Raw genomic sequence first — 22,684 nt, forward strand, 5'->3', positions numbered from 1 at the left:
TTCATGATGGATGGGGACAGAGGGCTGATCTTGGAAATGTGAAGCAATTTGAAGATTAGGTCCTCCACGAGATCTTTCCGGAGAAGGACGTTCAGAAAAATTGATAATTTTTTCAAGAAAGTCCATTCACACTTCAAATTTCTCCCTTGTCCATTTAGGGGACCGAGAAGGGCCTATGGGTAGAAAAGGGTCGTTTTCCGCCCTTTGGCGCCGAAAATTCTCTCAGTGTGTTGGAAAGAGGCTCTTGACTGTCCTCATAGGTATCGTGAGAATCGGGGCACCATGGCGTAGCTGAAGATTTGTCTGAGGCCTGCCCCATGTTTTTCGGCGGAACAGGAATAAGCCCAACTGCCAAAGTAATTCTTGCGATACTGTGTTCGATTACCATCGAATCGGCGTGGGTTAGTGGGTCCGAAGGTCTATCAGTAGACTTACTGCCTACCGTGGCGTTAGAGTGCCTAGAGGTCGGTTGTTTGCCTTGAGGCCTAGTTGTGATTTTTTGGGCCTACCAAGGCCTTCGTAGCGTCGGATTTCCGCGCTTTGACGTGTAAACCCGACTTAGGGGTAGCGCCCTAGTTTGTTTTGGAATGCCCAGTCGCAAGACGTTGCTGCAGATGCAGAGAAGGCTGTTGATCTGAACAATCCGAGGAATCCACCGAAATTTGATGGCCCTGCTGGCGCTTTCACCTTTTCCGACGTACCAGTCGAGGTAGGTGTAGGGGCTGTGCGTTTAATGTAATGCGCTTGTACGCCCATGTCGCCGGGTGTTGTCCCTGAAGCGAGACCAGAGTCAGGGCTTAAAGTGTCGGGGACGGGCGTGGCGTACCTAGAAGTGTCCGCCGTGCTCCTTAAGGGTATTAGGCCGAAGGAGTTTACAAGCCACACACCGCTTCTTGTCGTAATCTAAGGGGAGACAGGAGTTGCACGTCCTGTGTTCATCCTTCCATGGGTATCTCCCTACACTTAGGGCAGAACCTAAAAAAGGAGTTGTTTCCATAGCAAAAGGGAAAGATGACCAGACCTAGAGGGTAAAGAGGGGGAAAGAGGAAAGATAACAGAAATATGGCCACCCCAACCCCACTCACCATACTATAAAGGCCAGCCAGAAGGCCCGGCCATGTGGATGCTTCAGCCGCCGGATCTTAGGTACCAAAATCCACCGTTGTAACTAAGTCCACCGTAGTCGTCGAAGTTCTTCTTGGCGTCGAAATGACTTGAAGGGGGAATAACCGCCAACTTGGTTTAGGATAAACAATGTCTCTTATGTGAGAGCTCCGCTATAGGGCGACCAGTTATCTGGGTGGGAAAAAAACTGAGGGACCTCAGCGCGTGAGGGATTTTGGGTACACTACACGTCACGATAGGGATAGTGTTACAGACACGCCTATGCCGACTTCCCCTTTCGGTCCTCGAAAGACAAGATGTAATACTCTGCGGTTATCACTGGATGTCAGACCATATGCACAGCATGTGATTCTAAGCAGATTAACAAGCATCAGAAACAAAGACATACATGCTAAACAAGAGAGCTAGCATGATCAATGTGTATTTTAGGAGTATAAAAGATACTTTATGTCAAGTGCAAACACTTGTTGGGTTAGTGATAAAAATATATGGAAGATCTTGATAGGATCCAAGGTTTATCATACCATACAAGGGTAATAATCATTGATGCATTGATTCACCTATAAGATAGATCCACAAAAACTTTGCTGTGCCATAGTAAGTCTGTCAGGTGTTCAGGGGTAGTAGATTATCTTGCCATAAAGAGCAGACCCCCACAATTTTCCAAATGTTTTCTTTGGACACAGCACCATTTTTTGCCACGAGAGTTGATACAGCCCCTGTTGAGCATAAGACAACCTCTATGATGGAGGCTAAACTCTGGCATACAGGGTATGATGTAAATCATGCCAAGAGCAGGGACACACACTACTAGGTCTTCACAAAGCCCCCACACCCTGTCCGATCAGCATCTCCTACCTGCTTGGGTCCAGTTCATGATCTTTGGAGCCTGTCACCAGTTCTGGGTGGATCCTTACATGCTCGAGCATAGGCTGCAATGAAGAGAACAAAGATGCACTGGGGCAGATGAGAGAACCATAAAAGGCACACATGGAATAACCACATTAAAAAAATAAAAACTGGTGTAAAATCTGCACACAAAATCAAAAAGGGCTACAAAACTGAAAACCGTTAGAAAGGTCTTCTATAATCCACCTAAAATATTTAGTAATAGGAAAGTCGAATGGACCCATCCAAAACCCAGGATAAAGACAAGCACTTGACCTGGAGAAAGGATTGTCATTCAGGATCAGCCAAAGAACACCTTTCTAAATGGACTATTCGCCCCAATGGTAATCACGATGAAAAAATAAACTAAGTATGCATGGGTGGCTGCTCCGCTTTAGAAACAGCCTTCCACTACGAAGCAATTAACAGCACAGGACAAGCAAGTACTCTCAAGATAAGGAAACAAGGTTAACATTCTTTGACTCAAAGGTATATTGACCATTCTGAGGAGCAGCTTCATGTTATTTTGCTCAAAGCTTTCACTTCATTCCTTTGCACCCTCCCCCTCTCCCCTTGTTCACCAGGATTTGCAATTTTATTATCAAAGTGGTCACCAAACCGATAACCAAAGAAAATGTATGTATGGACTTCCATTGATTCTGTATACTTCAAAATCATCCTTGCACTCTTAATATATGCAGCACTGACAGAAGATGCCACCTTTTTCCTACCCAGAATCCATGCATGCCTATAATGTGCCATTTGCATGCCTTTCATCCACCTTCCACTGAAAACATACTGCAACGTTCAGACATTACTGCAGCAGACGTTGGGTAACGACACCAAAGGGGGGCCAAAGTGCATTGCATCCACTGTACCTTAACAAGCTCCTCAAACGTTTCCAGGTTCTCCTTCAAACTATAGTGTGATCGTAGGAAGGACACAAAGTTACAGGGGTACATCCCATAGAGGCGGTGGAGCAGGGCATAGACACTGGCATGAAGGTGGACCAAATATATCTCTGCCACATGACCTATAAGGGGAAAAAATAGATGCCAATTACTCTGGTGATTCCTGAAGCAAAAACAGAAGGCTTCAGAAAGGACACTGCTGCAAACTCAAGTCACATGAAAAACTCCCTGTTTGTTCAACTACATTTCACAAACAAAATAGGCCATTGTTAAGACATAATTTCCATGTTGGGGATTCTAGGGACACGTTATGGCTTCCTTAACCATCTGCTTTTTCTGGATCATTGACCTATTTTTGGTGGTCAGAGCGAAGTCCCCCTACCATTGCAACCGTTTTTGCCTTGATATATGGGGTTGCCAATAAGGCACCAAGTCCCAGAGATGCTTAAGAACCACTTGTGCCCCAAGGTGATGTGCATACCCTGAAATTGGTTTTGAGTAGGCAGTTGGCAGCAGCATCTAGATTCTGCTTCACATGGGGTGCAAACCATTTTGCTGTGTTGGTCGGCCAATTCACCTTTTTGGTTGCCGCTGGGGTACCAATGTACCTTTCTTTTAGTGCTGCTTGCTGCCATTTTATTTCAGGGGCTCTCTTTGTTCTAGTTAATTGTTGGAGTGGATTTCTAATCTCTGGCCTGGTGGACAGAGTTCAGGAGGCCAAACTAGTTATAGATAACGGACAACTCTGGGTAGCCAAACCAATCAAGGTAGCATGAAGAGTAGTTGAGGCGAAGTCTCAGTAGGGAGTGTGGTAAGGGGTCCAAAATGAGTCCAGTATAGTGAGCTATACTATATTTATGGCCAAGAACACTATGAAAATTACTACACACAAGTAACACTATCACACAACACTAATAAAATACATATATACAGTACCTGTAGCCAATGCAAAAAAATAAAAATCACAATCTTCCCCGCCCCACAATACTGAAAGGGAAGACAGCTGTTATTTGCAATGGCAGTCCACAAGAATACAACCTTAACTTAGAAGTTCCAACCCTAAGTGGACTGGGGCCTTGTGCCCAAAAAGTTTATTTCCAGAAGGTGTGGGAGCTGGGGAAAAGTTAGGACGACGGTCTTGTGGATGGGCAAATTGTTCCAAAAGTCAGGACGTATTCTAGTGAATAAGACTGTACCCATCTTACAGAGGGCTTTCGGCAACACGTTTTGCCAAAGCCAAACAACGGTAAAAGTTTCTAAGAGTTAAACTTCTAAAGGATGAGATGGGGTAGGAGGGAAGCGTCAGGCAAGTATTGCCACATCTTACAACCTGTACTCAATTTTTTCTCCAGACTTAGTTTGTTGGAGGGTCGTCAAAGATAAGTTTCCCACCATTGGTTCTGGAAACCTAGGAGCTGCAGGTACAAGACAAAGTTCCGGTCAGGTCCAGGAACTGATGAAACCTGTTCCAGTGGATGAATGCAAACCACACCGATGCAGCACTAGCACTTGACCAGACGCAGGTAAGCGGTTTTGGGAAACGTTATTGATGCACAGCAACAGAAGGAGACACAGATTTTGCAGTCAGAGTCAGCCTCCCATCTCGGGTCCTGTTGATGTTGGAATGCTGAAATGTCACAGGAGGGACTCTTGTAGAACAAGTGGAGGATCCCCAAAGTACCGAGCCCAAACTCGACAAGGCCAAAGTTGTCGGGAGGATTCATCCACGCAAAGACGTTGATAGGATAGGTTATTTATAACTCGCTTAATACCAAGAAGTTTCTAAGCGCGGACCGGGGGATCGGAACTGTGTTGCTCCGTGTAGTCTTGCTACCAAGGCTAGCATGTTGCCCCCGAGCTATCCTCCCAAGACCCGTTGGAGTAGCAATGTCTGGTGTTGGATTTTCATGCTTCCCATTGTATGTCCATGCATCTGAGGGAGTTGAAGGTGCCAAAACTGACTTCAGGAAACAAGCTGCTAAGCTGAGTGTTTGGGGGCACGGATGTTGCATCTCTCCCTGGTCTTGAGACAGCACGTTGTACAAGCCTGGGAGCAGAGAAGACTTTCCCATGAGATGCGAGAACCAAAGCTTTCGAGCACACATTGGTGCCACCAGGATCATTGATTTGTTCCTGCTGCGTCTTGTGCACTATCCTGTTGAGAAGGGGAATCGAAGGGGGCTGGGGCAGGGTAGGCAAATATAGACCATGTCACCCAGAAATCTTTCCCTTTGGAATGTTTAAGGCTACCTGGATGCGTAACTTGGGCATTCTCCAGAGTTTAGAACAAATCGATCTCTGGAAAACCCCATTCTGTAATGACATTAAGTACAATGTGCTCTTGCAAGCCCAACTCGTGCCCTACCGGTAAGGGGGGAGTCTCCGCTGAGCACGTCTGCCTGAAGATTGCGTTACCCTGGAACATGTTATGAGAGGAGAAACAGGTTGTGTTTGAGTGCCCATTTCCAGATGTTTCCCCTTGCCCACCAATGCTGAGACTGAACAAAGGCTGTTGAGAACCACTAGATCGTCCCACTGGCCGCTGACCTGACACCATTGGCTTGAGAGCCACTCCTGCATGGGGTGCATTTGCATACAAGCGCAAGGAACTAGGAAGATGCAGGAAGCATTCATCCCAACAGACGCATGGCCTTGCGAACGGTTACCCAGTGACTGGCTACATAGTGAGGGATCGGAACAGCATGTTAGAACCCTCTCGTTAGAGGGTAAGACAGGACCGTCTTCTGTCCAAATCAGGGCCCCCAGAAACTGTTTGACTTGGCTGGGGACCAGACTTTTCTTCTCGTTGATAGTAGATCTCCTATTCAGCCTGGGATTCTCCGTTGCCTGGGTATTTGCTAGGCATGTTCTGTACGAGTGCCCTGTTATGAGGTAGGGATACACGGGGATGGACTGCCTGCACAGGTGAGCCGCCGCTACCGCCAGTCCCTTTGTAAACACCCTTGGGGCTGAGGCAATGCCAAAAGGGAAGAACCTTGAACTGATAGTGGGTGTCCTCCATCATGAACCCTGAGGTACCTTCTGTGCGCTGGCAACATTGAAATATGAAAGTATGCATCCTTCATGTCCAATGTGGCCATGTAGTCCTCCTGCCGCAGCAGTGGGATTACCCCCTGAAGAGTTGTCATCCTGAACTTTTGTGGCTCGACATACTTGTTCGCAGGACACAGATCTAAAACAGGGCACATGGCTAAATCCTTTTTTGGGTACATTGAATAAATACCGTGGTTTACCTGGTGATGAGGGACGACTTCAATGGTGGCCTTTTCCAGCAGGACCTAAATCTCGTCCAATAGGATTCGCAGATGGTCTGGTGACAGTCTGCTTCTAGGTGGATGTAGCAGGGTGGCCAGAGGAACTAGATTCAGTACCCGTGGGTGATGGTACCGAGTACCCACTGATGTAATCCCCTCCCATACGTGGGCAAACTATGTTAGACGTGCCCCGACCAGGGAAGTGTGGGAGGGGACCCATATCGTTGAGTCACCTGGAGGCAGATGCCAGGGAGCTTCTAGAGGCAGAGTTTCTACCCCTGCCTTTCCCTGACGAAAACCTCTAGTTACCGGAGAAACCCTTCCCGGAGGCCTAGTTGGACACTCAAGAGCCATACTGTGCATGGGGACAGCAGGAGGACTGCCCTTCTAAGGACCGGCAAACGGAGTTGCCACGCTGGACGAAGCGTTTAGCAGAGATCTGGCTGAGTGATTTTTGGGTCTTGTGCTCCTTAGCTGTCTCCAGAGCATCAACCGCTTTTTCCCCGAAAAGGTTGCCATCCTCCACTGGCCTGTTCATCAAAGAAGCCAGAGTCTCTGGCTTGAACCCCAAATTATTCAACCAGGTGTGGCGTTTGAGCAGGGTTCCCTGGCCAAGGACACGCCGGCAGTCTTGGCAAAGTCCAATGTGTTTTTAATATTCTGGGGGACTTGTCTGCCCTCTGCAACCACAGCCAAAAGGCGGGTGCGAGTAGGTCCCGGAACATCCTGAAGGCCGCCCTGGACAAAGCCCCAATGAACGTCACTATCGCTTGCGAGGAGCGGGGTGTTGGCAATCCTGGTGGAAAATGCTGCAGCGATGGTAACACGCTTGCCAAGGGCGTACAACTTTTGGCAGTCTTTGCTAGGAGGGAATTCAGACATTGGTACCCCTGCACTCTTACAAGTAGTGCTGACAAACAGAGAGTCTGGGATAGCATGGCCCCTGATGTAGAGTGGGTCTAAAGGAGCTGGGCGGAACATTTCTTCCACACATGGGTTCACCACACGTGTGAGTGATGGTGTGAGCAATGAGGGGGACAGGCGCTTCTTGATCGAATTAAAAAAAGGAATGGCTTGGCTGACCGGGGTCTTTTCCTTGAGGATATTTTCCATGAAGTCTGAATCAGGGACAGCTTTTGTTGAAGATCATTTGGTAGTCTATAGGCGCCAAGTCTCTAGGCCAGGAGGCGCATCCAGAAAAATGTCAGTGTCATGTGTCAGGGTGTGCCACGTGTTCTGGTTGTCCTGGTAGGTGGGATCCTGCCGGCCCTGGCATGGGCATAGAAAACATTTAGGCTAGGATCATCTGGGTCATCCCCAAAAGCATCGCAAGAATTGGTCAACGGGACAGCTGAGCCTCTGGGACTTAGGAGGGTTGAGGCATGGCACTACATCCCTATGCCTCTTCAAAATGTCCTCCAATTTGCCTCAGAAATCAATTAACTCTACCATTTTGTTCATACAGGCCTCAAACCTGTCACTGGTCCATTCAGAGGAATCTGGAGGGCGAAGGGCTGTGCAGGAGAAGCTGGGTCATGGGAATAGCCCTCAGGCGAAGATGGGGCCTTCCTGGGGTCCAAGGCAGCCGAACTAGCCTTAGAAAGCATCTCCCGCAGCTTCAGGAGTGTTTACGCCAAGTGGACCCATCTTGGCGTGTCTTTCGGCTTTTGGCGCACCCACATCGCAATTTGAGGGTTTAGAGCGAATGCCTGCTACAGGAGATTTAGTGCCATGAATAGGCGGTAGCGCAGAGAGCACCGAAACCGCAAGGTTTGGAAGCACCAGTCGAAGACTTCAACGGGCTGGCAGACGTGGAAACAGTAGACTGGTCTGCCAGGGAGAGTTTGCGGGTGGTGTGCATGTCCCTATCACCGAGATGCGACTTCCCCATAACACTACCGGCGGCATGCCTGTCGGTGCTGGGGATGGAAACATGGTAGCGCAAGGCCTCCACACGAAGGTCAATAGCCTCTGAATCGGAGACGCGGCTGCAGACTGATTCCTTGTCTGAGGCGACGGTGCCTGAGTGACTCTCCGCCTGCATGGCATAGTCCGCCCACTGTTTTGTACGCCTGCCTTTCAGTGTCTTTGGCCTCTTACATGAGCGCTCGCGGTCACAAGGGAGATACAGATTGCATTGGTGATGGGTGTCCTTCCAAGGGAATTTGCTGTTGCAAGACGGGCAAAATTTAAGTGGAGTCCTCTCCATGAGGGAAACGGCAGCCAGACTGAGAAAAAGTGTAGAGAAGGGGTAAAGAAAAGGCATTCTCAAGAGAAGACAATGAAACAGGGCCCCACTTCCCCTACTGTAAAGGCCGGTCCGGAAGGCCAAGGACACGTGGAAAACAGTCACAGATCAGCACAGGATGGAAAGTCTGCAGACAGGACCAATCGAACAGCCGTCAGGTAATCGAAGGCAAGCTAAACCGCAAGACCAGTGAAGTAGCAATAAAAGCTCACAAGCTCATAGCATTATGTGCAACCAACTAGGCAGGTGCAAAAAAACAATCTGGTGGGACCTCGACACGGTGGGCACACTACATGTCACGTAAGCGATAGTGTTACAGTCATGCCCATGTTGACATCCCTTTTTGATCTTCGAAAAAAAAAGATGCAATACTCTGTGGTTACCACTAGATGTCTGACTATATACACAGCATGTGACTAAGCAGAGTCCCAAGCATCAGAATGGTGTATACCTCTGTAAAGCTCTCCATTTCTTCTCTGAGCTAGTTTCACACTCGATACAATAATTGAATCCAGTGGCTTTAGCAAATCTCTGGTCTGTGCTTTCTGCTGCTGAGGGGACGTCCATTCAGGGCTCCTTGCATTTTCTTCCAGACTTCAATTGTGTACTGGGTCAGGCCTTCTTTGCTGGGACCATTTCAGGCTGTTTTACCTCTGCTTCCTACCACGGCCTCCTGCTGTGGAGCTGGTCACTAGCACTACTTGGTGTGGATGGTAGGTCTATTGTCTCTTGGTTATTTTGATCACACTCTTGAGGTATCTTTTCGGTTATTAGTCGGTCATCGAGAAAAGGGTACACTGGAATACACTGTGCGCAGATAGGCAGCTGTCACAGTGAGTACTTTGGTAAATACCCTTGGCAGCGAGGATATGCCGAAGGGAAGCACTTTGAACTGGTAATGAGCCCTGCTGACTTTGAACCCTAGATATTTTCTGAAAGCATGCATCTTTCATGTTCAATGTTGCCATGTAATCCCCTTGTTTGAATAGTGGGACTACCTACTGAAGTGTCGTCATTCCAAACTTTTGTGGTTTGACATACAGGTTTGCTGGTCGACAGTCACCAGCGCACAGTTAAATCCTTTTTGGGAACAAGGACGCAAATTGAATAAATACCCTTGTTTACCTCATGAGGACCACCAGTTCTACTGCTCCTTTTTGAAGAAGTGTCTAGATTTCTTCTTGGAGAATTTGTTCATGTTGTTGCGACATTTTGCGCTGCTTCGGAGGATAAGGCTTGGATAGAAAATCTATGTAGTACCCTTTTGTCATGGTTGAGAGCACCCACTTGTCCAATGTAATTCCCTCCATGCATGGAGTGATGCAATATTTGATCCCCTAGTGGGGTAACATGGGAGGGGACTTGAACTGGGGCATCATTGTTTTTGGGCAGTGGGGCCTTTAAAGGCTGCCGCCAAGATCTGCCCAAGTCCCCCACCCCCTTAATAGGTGGGCTGAAGTGGATGCATTGCGCCATGGTTTTTTAAATGTTTTGGTTGAATGTAGATTGAAAAAACGTATGTGTATTAAAGACCCTTCTTTGCATGTATGGCTTTGTCCTAGAGACTTTGAAGTTTCATGTTCTTTTTTTGTCCGTCTCAAGTGCATCATAATGCCTTCACTAAGAGCACATCGCTTTCAATGGGCATATTTAATATTGTCGCCTGAGTTTCCAACTTAAACCCTGACTGATGTAGCCAGGCATTGCATTTTAGTATGGTATACCCGTGGCAAAAATTTTGCCTGCATTATCTGCTGCATCGAGGTTGCCATTATTGTTATTCGCCACTTAAAATCTCTGTACGATCAGGTTCTGGGACAGAATCTGAGTTTGCATTTTATCCCAAAGGGACCCATTATAACTGGACAGCAGGGTTACATTATTCACAATTCGCACTGGGAATGTGGCTGATGTAGCTACCAGTTTCCCCCAAAGCGAAAAGCTTTTTGCTCTCCTTCTCTGGGGTGCCCCAGCAGAACCTAATGGTGTCCCTGCCCTTTTCCGGGTGATGGGAACCATCAAGGAATCTGGTTTAAGATATCCCTTGATGTACAATGGATCCGAAGGAGCAGACCGAAAGGTTCTCTCTACTCTGGGGTTAACAGCACTGGTAAGTGAAGGTGAAATTAGGGATGGCTATATCCTTTTTTGTATCGACTGTAGTAAAGGTATAAATTGACCTACTGCAGATTTTTCTTCTAGCATTTCATTTCGAAATCTAGAACCTGTGGAACCTCTTGAGTTTGTATTTTCAAATTATCGCCTGCTCTCTTGAGCAGATCATTGTCTTGACTGTGCCCTTGGTTTGTTTTATTTGCTTGTATAGCGCACCCAGCCCAGAGGCATCTGGCCCTGGGGTCAGGACAAGGCTGATCAACATTTGGTGGTGATGGAATTAAGAATTGGTCATCCCATGTTTGGTGATCTTCAAACTGATTATAGTAGTTAGCATTATCTTGATCTAAAGTGTCTTGATATACATCAATCACTTTGTTTTCTGAAGAAGTGGTGGCATGGGGTTGTAACTCTTGTAACCTTGAGGACTTACATGGATGCTCTCCTTTCATTAACCATTCTCCATAAGTTTACAAATGAAGTGAACTTTTACATGGTTTGTAGGATTTATTTTAGTCCAAGGAATAGTAGAATCTTGTAAAAGTAACGTATCCGCTCCAGGGGTATGATGTAGGCTAAAGCCTGAAGCTTGGGACAAAGGAGATGAACAAGTTACTCTACCTGGTAACGTTCTTTCAATTGGATGGTCCGACGACGTATTCCATATCTATGACAGTAATCACCACAGCTGTGCTGCTTTGGAAAATCTTTCGCCGTCTGCGTCGATGACGTCGACACGCTGTCCTCGAGGGCCTCCGTCGAGCAGACATCACCGGATGTTATAAGTAGGACGTACGTAGCCTCAGTTGTAGTTTTTTTTCCCCAGAACATGTGGCACCAAACCACTGCCAGTATGACCACAGAAAGCCTTGCGGAAACGTAAGCTGCAATCGCATAAGAAATTCTGTAGTGGGGCAGGTAGGGAGGGAGCGAGCGATATGGAATACTACGTCGGACCATCCCATCGAAAGAACGTTACCAGGTAAGAGTAACTTGTTCGAGGGGATTGGGTCCTCCGACGTATTCAATATCTATGACAGACTCCCAAAGCAGTACCAACGTATTTGGGAGGGAAAAAGAATTTAGAAATTTAGAATGCCCAATCAAATTGCAGAGTAAATACCGCCTTACCAAAGGCCAGATCCTGCCCATGCATAGAATCTAGGGAGTAGTGCCGTACAAAAGTTTGGACCGAAGCCCATGTGGCTGCTTCACAGATGCTACGAATAAGAAAACCCCTCTGCAGGGCAGTAGAGGCAGCCATACCCCTAGTAGAATGGGCCCGTATGCCTACCGGAGGGTACTTACCCGCCAAGCGGTAACATTCAGAAATTGGCAAGATAATCCATCTAGACAAAGTCTGCTTAGTAACAGCTTGTCCCAAATGCCTTCCAGCGTAACCAATACAGAGCTGATCGTCCACTCTGACCTGGGACATGCGAGAAATGTAGAAACTTAAAGCTCTCCTAGGATCCAACCTTTGGAGCCTCTCCTCTTCCTTACCAGGATGTGGAGGATAAAATGACGGAAGAACAACCTTCTGGCTTAAATGAAATTCCGACACCACCTTCGGAAGAAAGGAAGGACAAACTCCAAGGACAACCCTGTCCTTATAAAACACAGTGAAGGGTGGCTTAACTGAAAATGCCTGCAACTCACTCACTCTGCGAGCGGAAGTGACCGCAACTAAAACCACAGTTTTAAGGGTTAACAGCCTCAAAGGACAAGAATGTAAAGGCTCAAACGGAGCACCCATAAGGAATTTCAGAACAAGGTTCAAATCCCAACCAGGCACCTGGAAAGGTGACGGCAGAAACACATTAATAAGTCCTTTGAGAAACTGAGAAATTAAAGGAATTTTGAAATAAGAACACTCCTCAGACGAGCGCTTAAATATAGACCGCGCTCCAGTTAACCTTTAACGGTACCCACTTGCAGGCCCCTGTGGGCCAACGAAAGCAAAAAAGACAGAACCACAGGAATGTCACATGAAACAGGATCCACATTCTTAACCCTGCACCAGTCGCAGAACTTTCGGCAACGGCACAGGGACTTTGTTGCTGGCCGTCTGGCCAAAAGCAACACCTCCATCACGTCTTCAGGGAGGTCCCAATCCTTATACCTCAATGTTTCAGAAGCCAAGCGTGAAGGTTGAGGGATCTGACCTCTGGATGGCGAACCTGACCCCCTCCATCCCGTGAGAGCAGGTCGTCTCGGTAGGGAAGACGACGTGGAGGGCAGATGGACAAGTCGAGAAGGTCCGGGTACCATGTCCTCCGAGCCCAAGCCGGAGCAATGAGGATCATCCGGGACCCGAACCTTCGTAACCTCGGCAGCACTTGCGGGATGACGTGGACTGGAGGAAACACGTACAGCAGTGGGAAGGACCACTCCACCACGAACGCGTCTCCTAAGGCTCCTTTTGGAGGAAATTCCAGCGAGCAGAACCTTTCGCACTTCCGGTTGACACTGGAGGCGAAGAGATCCACCTGAGGGGTCCCCCAAAGGGTGAAGACCTCCAGAAGAATCTCCTGAGCCAGCTCCCACTCGTGAGAGATTGCGCTCTGCCTGCTCAGAGCTTCCGCCGTCTCATTTTTGTCTCCGGCCAGATGAACTGCCGAGATCAAAACTTCCTGCTGGATGGCCCAGAACCAGAACTGCATCGCCTCCCTGCAGAGAGGAAGTGACCCTGTTGTTGAGGTAGTGCATGGCCACTGTGTTGTGCGTCAGAATCAGGACATTCTTTCCTCACACAGTCGGCAGAAAAGCCTTCAGGGCAAGCCTGATTGCCCTGAGCTCCAACAGATTGATATGCAGTCTGGACTCCGGAGACCAACGACCACTGACTCAACTCGTTGGCATGAGCTCCCCACCCCGTGAGGGATGCGTCTGTCACGATTGTCACCACTGGCCAGGGAAGCCAAAATGGAGCCCCCTTCATCAGACTGCCTTTGAAGGCCCACCACAGAAGGTCCTGGGGGACCAAGGGCGGCACCTGAACGGAGTCTGACATCCTGCCGGAGGACTGCGACTACAGCATCTTGAGGGCCCACCGCAGAGATCTCATCCGCAACCTGGCCTCCGGCACCAAAAGAATGCATGATGCCATGAGGCCGAGGAACCTCAAGAACTCTAACGCCGGGACACTCTGGGCGTATTGAAACTTGTGCACCATCTGCTGAATGTGATGAGCTCTCACATGGGGAGGAAAACACTGCACCAGGGATGTGTCAAGCACTGCTCTAACGTACTGGAGCCGCTGTGTTGGCGTCAAAGGGGACTTTAAGATGAGGGACAAGCCCAGCTTGTGAAGGGAGTAGCAGGTGACGGACAGATTATCCAGGACTTGCTCGGGAGAGCGCGCCCTGATCAACCAATCGTCCAGGTAGGGGTAGACGTGAATCCCCACTTTACTCAGATACGCTGCCACCACTACCATGAGCTTGGTGAAGACCCTTGGGCGGAGGTCAATCCGAACGGCAGGACCCGAAACAAAGTGCGAGTCGCCAACCGCGAACCTGAGGTACTTCTTGTGCTTTGGATGGATCAGCACATGAAAATAAGCGTCCTTAAGGTTGAGAGACACCAACCAGTCCTGAAGTTGAAGGGCCTGGAGGACTTGAGAAAGAGTAACCATCTTGAACTTGTCCTTCCTGAGGAGTTTGTTCAAACCGCGCAAGTCCATGATGGGTCTCAATCCCCAGTCTTTCTTTGAAATCAAAAAATAAGGGGAATACCATCCCTTGTTCCTCTCCGCTACAGGCACCAGTTCTAGGGCGCCTTTCTCCAGCAGGGATTGAATTTCCTGCACAAGGAGCGGATCCAGACTCTTCAAAGAGATTCCCTGGTGGATTGTCGTGAGGCCTCTGCCAGAAAAGAAGACAGTAGCCGTGAGCTATGATCTCCAGAACCCACACATCTGAAGTAATGGCACGCCACTCTACAAGATGATGCGCCAGCCTTCCCCCAACCGGCGAACCATGGGACATGGCCTCATGACTGAGCTGAAGCAGCAGTGCCTGAGGGCAGAGAGGCAACTGCCTGAGCGGCCTTGGCACCTCGAGTACCCTGTTTTCCACCTCTGGCACTCCTACTGTGGCCCCTTTGACTTGCAGCTCATCTCGATTTACTAAAGGATGAGTAATATCGAAATAAACCTCCCCTCCATTGCTGTCCCCCTAGGACGAAAAGGCGGAGGTTGGCGAACTGCAGCGATCAACGACTTTGCTGCAGCTTTTAAGGTCTACAACCTCAAGGCTCTCGTCAGCCTTGCTGGCAAAAAGATGTTCACCATCAAAGGGCATGTTGAGGAGCCAGGCTTGCACATCAGGAGCAAACCCCGACTTCCTCAACCACGCAAACCTGTGTATTACGGTGCTCGCCGCCACGGACCAGCTGACGCAATCAACCATGTCCAGACCCGACTGAACGGATTCACACATGGCATCCTTGCCATCCTGCACGATAGCAAGAAAACCATGCCATTCCTCCCCTTCGGGAATATGATCAGCCGCTAAGGAGATACAGTTCCACAGAGAGTGCTTGAAACGAGGCAAGGCACATACAGAGTTGGCTGCCTGAAGTGCCATACCCCCTGAAGAGAACACGTTCGCCCAGCCATCAACACGTTTGTCGTCCCTATCAGGAGGGATGGTAGGGTAAGACGCCTCCTTTGCAGGGGCCATAGCCGCTTATACCACCAAACTCTCCAGAGTGGGGTGCGTGGTCAAGTAGCAGGGGTCGCCACTGGCCGGGCGATATTTCTTCGGCAAGGACTTGCTCACTGCCAGGAGACTCTCCGGAGAAGTTCAAGCCGCAGCCACCCTTCTCTGCAAGGCCATATGGAATGGCAGTACCGGGTCAGTTGGTGAACCTTGGTCGAGGCGATCAGTCAGGTCATCCAGCTGAAAATCCCCAGGGGGGGCAGACCACCCCAGGTAATCCGTGACCCTCGACATAGGGCGCCGGGTAAGAGCACTCTGCATGCGTGCCAAGCTCAGGCCTACCAAACTCCACCTCCGGAGAGGTTTCCAGACCACTGGCGTTGTGCAATGACTGACGCAGATCCTCACGTTGGCTATGACCAGAAAGGAGGCTATCAGGAACCTCTGCAGGAACCTCACCTTCCTCAGACCCCTCATCCACCTCAGAAATATAATCCAGAGGCTGGAAGGAGGGTACAGAAAAAGGAACAAAGACATTTTTAACCTTGGCCAGAGCCTTTCTGGGGGGGGGTTCCACCGTGCCAAGGGGTACCTCCGACAAAGCCGCCTCGAAAGGCGTCAAGCGCCGACAGCTTCAACACAGGCCTCCAGGGCAGAGACCCAAGCGTGTCCTTCGACAGCCTGGGTGCAGATGGCATCGATGTCTTTCTCAAAGACTTCACAGGCTCACACAGTCTCGAGGGCGTCGAGGACCGGGACCTGGAACGTGCATGTCTAGAGCGACCATCCTTGTCCGACCTGGACCTCGCAGGCGGCCAGTGGTCGCAACGACCTCTCGAGCCCGAAGGCGTACGAGTGGTGTCTCTAGCACGGTCACGGCCGGCGTCCGACGGCACGGACGGACGGACCGGAGCCCTGCGATTGAAAAATCGCCATCATCTCCCTTCGGAAGGAAAACCATTCCTCAGGAGTCCTCGGATGGGGAAGGCGACCTGTGACGACGCTTCCGTGAGTGCCTCAAAGAGGCAGAGAAATGGCGAGACCGACTCGTAGACCGAGACCACCCACCCCCGGACTCACGATGACTATGCTGAGAGTCGCCGCTCGAATCGTCCATCAAAGTCCAGTGGACCGCAACTTCCTGGGCTTGGCCACCTTACCCACTGACAGCTTCTTACGCTCCTGCAAGGCCTTCAATGTAAGCGACTGGCAGTCGACAGTCATCCGTATCGTGGTCCTCCCCGAGGCACCAGAGGCAAGCGTGAGTGTCTGTCAATGACATTTTGGACCCGCACATCCGACACTTCTTAAAACCCGACCGCGGGGTGGAAGAACCCAAAGACATCATTACAATGCACAAACAGGTTCGAAGAACCGAGAACAAGATTCAGTAGAACCGAGGTGCGCCGAGATCTCCGAAGTAAACACGTTCGAGGAAATTGAGGCTACGGGTGTCGTGTGTCCTACTTCTAACATCCGGTGACGTCAGCTCGACGGAGGCCCTCGAGGACAGCATATCGACGCAGAAAGATTTTCCAAAGTAGCACAGCTGTGGTGATTACGGTCATAGATATGGAATGCGTCGGAGAACCCAATCCCCTCGAATTATACATTCTGCATAATGTGATATTTTCATGCAACTTATGTAATTTTACTGAAATTTGTGAATGCAGGAGTTTCGAAGGTTGTCTGTCGAAGTTCGTTCAGTGGTGTGTGCGTGTGTGTAGTACTGGGTGTGTTTCAGAGCATGTTTCGGTGAGCGTGCTTTCGAAACCTGCGGCCTGTGTTTTATATGCGCAGTTGTGTGGGAGAATTCTCCAAAATATGCCAATTCCCTTTTACCTTAGAGACCCTCAGCTCTTTTTACTGGACTTTAGGACTATGTCTAACCTGGAGAGAGTGGGACCTTTTTCCCACTCATGTGATTTAGACTCTGCCAAACTCCATAGGCACCATCTTTACATTGCGACACACAGCACCTTCAGTGCAGTGGCACAGGGAAGTATTCCAGATTTCCCAAAGGTTTAAATACCTTCTCTGGGATAAACTACTGTTTCCAAGAGCAGTAAAGTGAAATTGACTTTACTTACATTTTGTAACTTTCTAGACCCAGCACACACACACTATCTTACAATAGAGTGCTGAAATGGTTACAGGGTATCTATTCCCTTTTTGTCATGTAACATTTTTATGTTACCCTTTATACAATTTATGGCTGCTGGCAGTGATTTATTTTCTACCATTGTGTGTTACTGTGGGCTGCAATTGCAGCTGCAGTAAGACACCCATGGGAGCCCATTTCATCAAAATGGCCCGGTCTTCTTTTCTTGCCACTTATTATTGGAAAGGTTGTTCTTGAGATTTACTCTGCGCGCCTAACCAGGGTTGTTCCTTTCGTCTTTGGCTGGTTTCACTGGTGCAGCCCGCCTCTGGCTCCAGCGTGTGGCAGGGGCAGGAAGTGAGGGATGTTCCCAAAACTCCCTGTGCTTAATCCCCTTGGTTACAGGAATGCACCCAAAGGTGATTGGCTGGCTGGCTGTCCTCGGAGGACAGCCACCCTGCTGTGCGATTGCCAGTTAAGCTGCAAATGAATGGGAGAAACCTGCATAACGGGCAAGGCTCGGAAGAGACGCTTGCTGCAACTCCTGGACCGTTGGTTTGCCAGGTGAAGCCCTGCTGCATTGCTGAAGCTCTGAATTTGCCCCGAATAGATAAGCCCTGCAACGGGCGACTTCTCCTTTTGGGTTGGTGGGACCAATCAATCCCCAAGTGAACTTGTCTGGACATCCTCTCGGAGCTGGCTGCACTTCCCTTGCTGCTGCAGAAACAGATTGCCAGAGAGAGGAACACCAGATCGAGAGCATCACTTAAGTCGGGCCAGGAATGTCAGTCCATAAAGAATAGACACCCCCTCGATCGTAAGGCACTATACTTTGTTGGCTGAAGACCAACCGCCTCATGTGTTTAGTAATAGAAAGGTGTAGCAAAAGCTTAACCATGGTGCGGCTATTTTAAGGTGTCTGAAATCGCCATTTTGTTTTCTTCTCGTTTTCTCGAACGTTGCCTTTTTGCCTCATGTAAAACTGCTCTGCTGAAATATTATTCCGCTTCACTGGTGCACAATGCAAGGCCTCGAGTGGCATGTTGAAACATAACGCAGTAACCCAGACAGAAATGCCCGTACCCTCTCTTGCATATCCTTGGAGAGTGAGCAGCAAGGCATTTTAATCAGTACAGCAGGTGCCAGCTAGTCTCGGTAAGCACAGTAGAAATGCTAGAGCGAACATTAAATGACTTGAATTATGCTCTTCTTTGCGGCCCCCCTTCCCTGAGCCCGGTAGAGCCCTGGAGAGCAAGTTGACCCCCAGTACACGAATAGAAACGAGGAGATAGCAAGGCCTGGAATGTGTCTCTCCCTACGCACAGCTTGCTTGTACAAACAGAAGCATTGTGTTCTTTAAAACAAAGACTTATGTCTGTGAGCTGACATAATTGCAAACTGCTACTAAATGAATGTTTGAAGGCATCATACTCGTCACCATTGTCAATCATCGTGCCTAGTTCAAAGGAAATGCAGTAGGGGCGGTATAAATTGTGACACTGATTACTAGATGCTTGTTTTGTATATATGTAACTGTTGCACGAATGTCTCGCTCTTGCGTCCCCCTCCCCCCCTCGATGTCTGGTAGACACAGCTCGCGGGGCGTGGGACCAGTTGGCCAACTGAGACTATTTGCTTTGCAATAAACCCTAGATTTTGGGAATACAACCTTGTGTATGGCGTATCAGTTCATGTGTGGTGATTGTGCCTTGTTTCCACAAATGAGGGTCCCTCAAGGGCTCCTTCAAGATGGCACCCGAATAGGGACCCTCCCCCACTTGTTCCATCGTGTACGTTGTAAAATAAGGAAGGCGGAGAGAATGGCGACGACGGGACGATCGAGCCAGGATCAAGAGGTGTTCGGGGCACCCCTGCGAAAGCAATGAGATTCCTTTGCAGATCTGCACACAACTGATCCCTGATCGACGTGCCCGGCCAGAGAACAAGGGGACGAGGGTCCCGAAACGAGGCAGAGTGAGCCAAGATACGGAGACCAATGTCATTGGGTGTGTCAGTATACGGATGAATTGATTGATCAGGTGAGTCGTGCCCCGATTCAAAAGTGATCCTGATATTGGTTGAGAGTTGATTTTGCAAAATCAAACACCCAGTGTAAGTTTGATTAGCCAAGGGTAAGGTTAAAACATGCCTGGGGTATTGTCCACCCTAGCAGGATTTTTCCACTGCGGCGGACAATCTTTGGAAACTGGCCAGGTCGCGCCACCCGAGGGGTCGCCGGTGTATGAGATGTATGTGAAGTATGGTGTGGGAGCGATAATGTTTTGAGAGATTTGGCAGAAGCAAACCAGGAAGATCTTCAATGGCCGAATCATGGGAGTTTTGAAATGACGAGAATAGATAATTTGAAGAAGGTGTTGATGAAAAAGAAAGCACGCCCTGCAGCATTTGATATCCTTAGGGATTGGAGAAGGCAAGCAATGGTTCGCTGGAAAAGTAGAGAGAAACATGCGCGCAGGCATAGGTCGAAAGCAGAGAGAGCGAAGTAAGAGGAGGAGTGGAATGATAGTTTGAGAAAGTCAAATAGACGCGAGCAATTGAGCATAGAAAAGATTTACCCACAACGGGAGTTGCACTCAGACAAATTAATAGATAAAATATTGACAGACACAAAGCAAGGTCCAAGAAGAGAGACTAAAACGATCACATCAGTAGCAACTGCTCAGCCCCCTCCTGTTGCTCAGCCCCTCCCAATTTATCAAATCCCAGAGCAGCCACACACTACACAAACAGTGCCTCCCATTAGCCAGTCAGCGCCGCAACAGTCACCTCCCAGTCCTGCTGTCCCATCCGCACCTCCCTCTCAAGAGATCGCTTCTGTCCCATCTGCCCTTTCCGTGATTGAACTTGAACTTGTTGAAAAAGAAGAAGGGGCTGAACAAAGGGGATGTAAGAGAATAACTCGTAGTGCGATTAGCAAGGAGAGGAAGCTAGAGTTGCAAGAACAGGCCGAAATGTATATAGATGGGAATGATAACCGTCAGCGATGGCTTCAATATTCGACTTCAGGAGGAGCAACGAAAGACAGCTAGTGTTGGAATGCATGGGGGAATATTTAGTGGCGAGACTGAAACAGTTAATTGGGAAGCTGCCTCCGCAACGACTGTTGGATTTGAATGCATTGGCACGTTGTAGAGGGAGGGATGAAGAGATGAGGGAACATGTAAACCGACTTTCTGAACTCAAGAATGAACTTGATAATGAATATGCTGACATGTTTTCCACACCTGGGAATAGGAGTAGAGATATTAGGAGAGATAGAACTGAAGCAGTAGAGCCCTATATACAGCGGCGATATTTGTCGTTGTCAAGAAAGACAGGCGACCGACAAAGTGTGTATACGAGAGGCGTTGAAATGGATTTCAGATCCTAGTATTCCCACAATGGAGATACGAGATATTTGATGAATACACCTTGCCCATGAAAAGAAAAGCACTGCAGATAATGGCTGAACATCTGATAGACAAAGATAAATGAGAAGCCAGCCAGCCCCCTTGAAATAATAGCAGTATATAAGAGGGCATTAGAACGCGGAACAGGAGAAACAGCCTCATCACTCGACTTGGGAATATTACTACAGATGAGAGGGGGGAGGAACAGTGAGTGCGGTATTTCCCATGAGAGAAGTCCCATCTACCTTTGTGACAAAAGTAGAGATTCCAGCAACAGGCACCGTAGCAGCAACACCAGCCCATTATACCGCTCAATATGTACATGTTCCCTTTTCCAGACAGGAAGTGAACATAAAACAGACGATTCCCGATATAAGAAAGAATCCTGCAGGATTCTATAAAGAAATAGAGTCCTGTTTGCAGTCATTCATACTCACTATGGGTGGCATAGATTTAATATTCCCAGTAATACTGCCAGCAGACATATGGAAGCAAATAAGAAAAGTGGATGCTGCAACGGCCTATGGCGCCACATGGGCGGATTTAGTACTAGAGGATAGGAATAAAGAGGTGGGAGGGAAACCAGGGCCAAATATGGCGGCATTACCAGCACGAATAATACAGAAATTGAAAGGAATTGTTCCAGAGAAAAGAATTCAATGAGACAAATTGACTGCATGTGTTCAGGGCAAGGATGAACTAGCCACGGATTATTTAAATAGATTTGAGGAAGTATTTACAGATTTCAGTGGAGAGGATTTAAGTACAGAAGCTGGAAAAAGGCTATTTGTCGATAAATATCTGAGAGGGTTAATACTTCCCATTCAAAACTTAATGACATCAAAAAGTGGATGGCAAGCAAAAACATTGAGTGAAGTACTAACATATGGCTCAATATTATGAGAACAGAGTGGATGCCTAGAAAGAGAAAGAGGCAAAGGATAGAACAAATTTAAAGACAAGGGTGCTACTCCAGCAGGTAGCGGGACACAATAGAGGTAGAGGAAACGCCCAGGGCAGAGGTAATTCGAACATGCATGGAGGGCCCTTGGGACTGAATCAATGCGCGTATTGTAGAGAGGAAGGTCACTGGCGAGCGCAATGTCCACACTTGCAAAATAGAAATGGGTACAGCCAGAGAAGACAGCATAGGGGGCACCCAGGAGCAAATGGGCATAACAGAAATAACATGCAGCAGCACCAAAATAGTCAAGGGAATGGTGCCCAAAATCAGAACCAAGCTCAGAATCAAACCTCTAATCAGAATCAGAGCCAGCAGAACATGCAAAATGGGAATTGAGGAAGGGGTGGGAACATTTTCGATACTCATGCGAATGCGTACTATAATAACAGCAGCGATTACACATCGGACGATGTGTTGTTTCCCCAAAAGGACAGCCCAAGACAGGGGTTGGAACCGGTGTCCATTCCCATGAATCAGAAAGGACCCTACGTAGAAATGACTCAGGGAATAGTGAGCACAGATTCCTCGTGGATACGGGGGCACAAAAGTGTTCGATAGACCATCACTTGGTTCCAGAAATACCACTGTTAGGGCGAATGAATATTTCAGTAGGGTTTGCAGGCACCCCATTGATAAATCCAGTGTCCCAACCAGTAGCAGTGACATTAGGCCCATTCACTGAATACTGTCCATTCCTTTTAAACAGAACTGTGGGGAGAATCTGTAGGGATTACATTTTTTGAAGAAATTGAGTGCAGTAATCCACTGTACACCAGACGGTGTATTTTTGACCATTTCAACACAGAATGTACCACTATCCGAATTTGGTCTAAACCTTTGCCAGGCGAATTGAGTGAGGTGCCAACTTGTATTTGGGCTATAAATGACAATGATGTTGGATGTTTGAAGATAGAACCAGTGAAAATTGTTTTGACAGAAGGAGTAACGTTACCGCGTATTCCGCAATATAAAATCTCAGGAGA

At 48.4% G+C, this 22,684-nt stretch overlaps 1 protein-coding gene across 2 annotated transcripts in view; it reads right to left on the reverse strand.

Moving 5' to 3' along the window:
• Positions 1 to 22,684, reverse strand: part of TSC1 (TSC complex subunit 1) — a 684,759-nt gene that overhangs the window by 388,014 nt on the left and 274,061 nt on the right. For both annotated transcript variants that reach the window (XM_069609318.1, XM_069609319.1), the window contains exons 6-7: positions 2,892 to 3,046; positions 1,984 to 2,057 (exon numbers count right to left, since the gene is read on the reverse strand). In XM_069609318.1, the coding sequence (XP_069465419.1) occupies positions 1,984 to 2,057; positions 2,892 to 3,046 (229 nt within the window). The remainder of the gene's footprint in view (positions 1 to 1,983; positions 2,058 to 2,891; positions 3,047 to 22,684) is intronic.

This window comes from Ambystoma mexicanum, chromosome 8, assembly GCF_040938575.1.
Source record: "Ambystoma mexicanum isolate Mex_15411 chromosome 8, UKY_AmexF1_1, whole genome shotgun sequence".
Taxonomy (NCBI): domain Eukaryota; kingdom Metazoa; phylum Chordata; class Amphibia; order Caudata; family Ambystomatidae; genus Ambystoma; species Ambystoma mexicanum.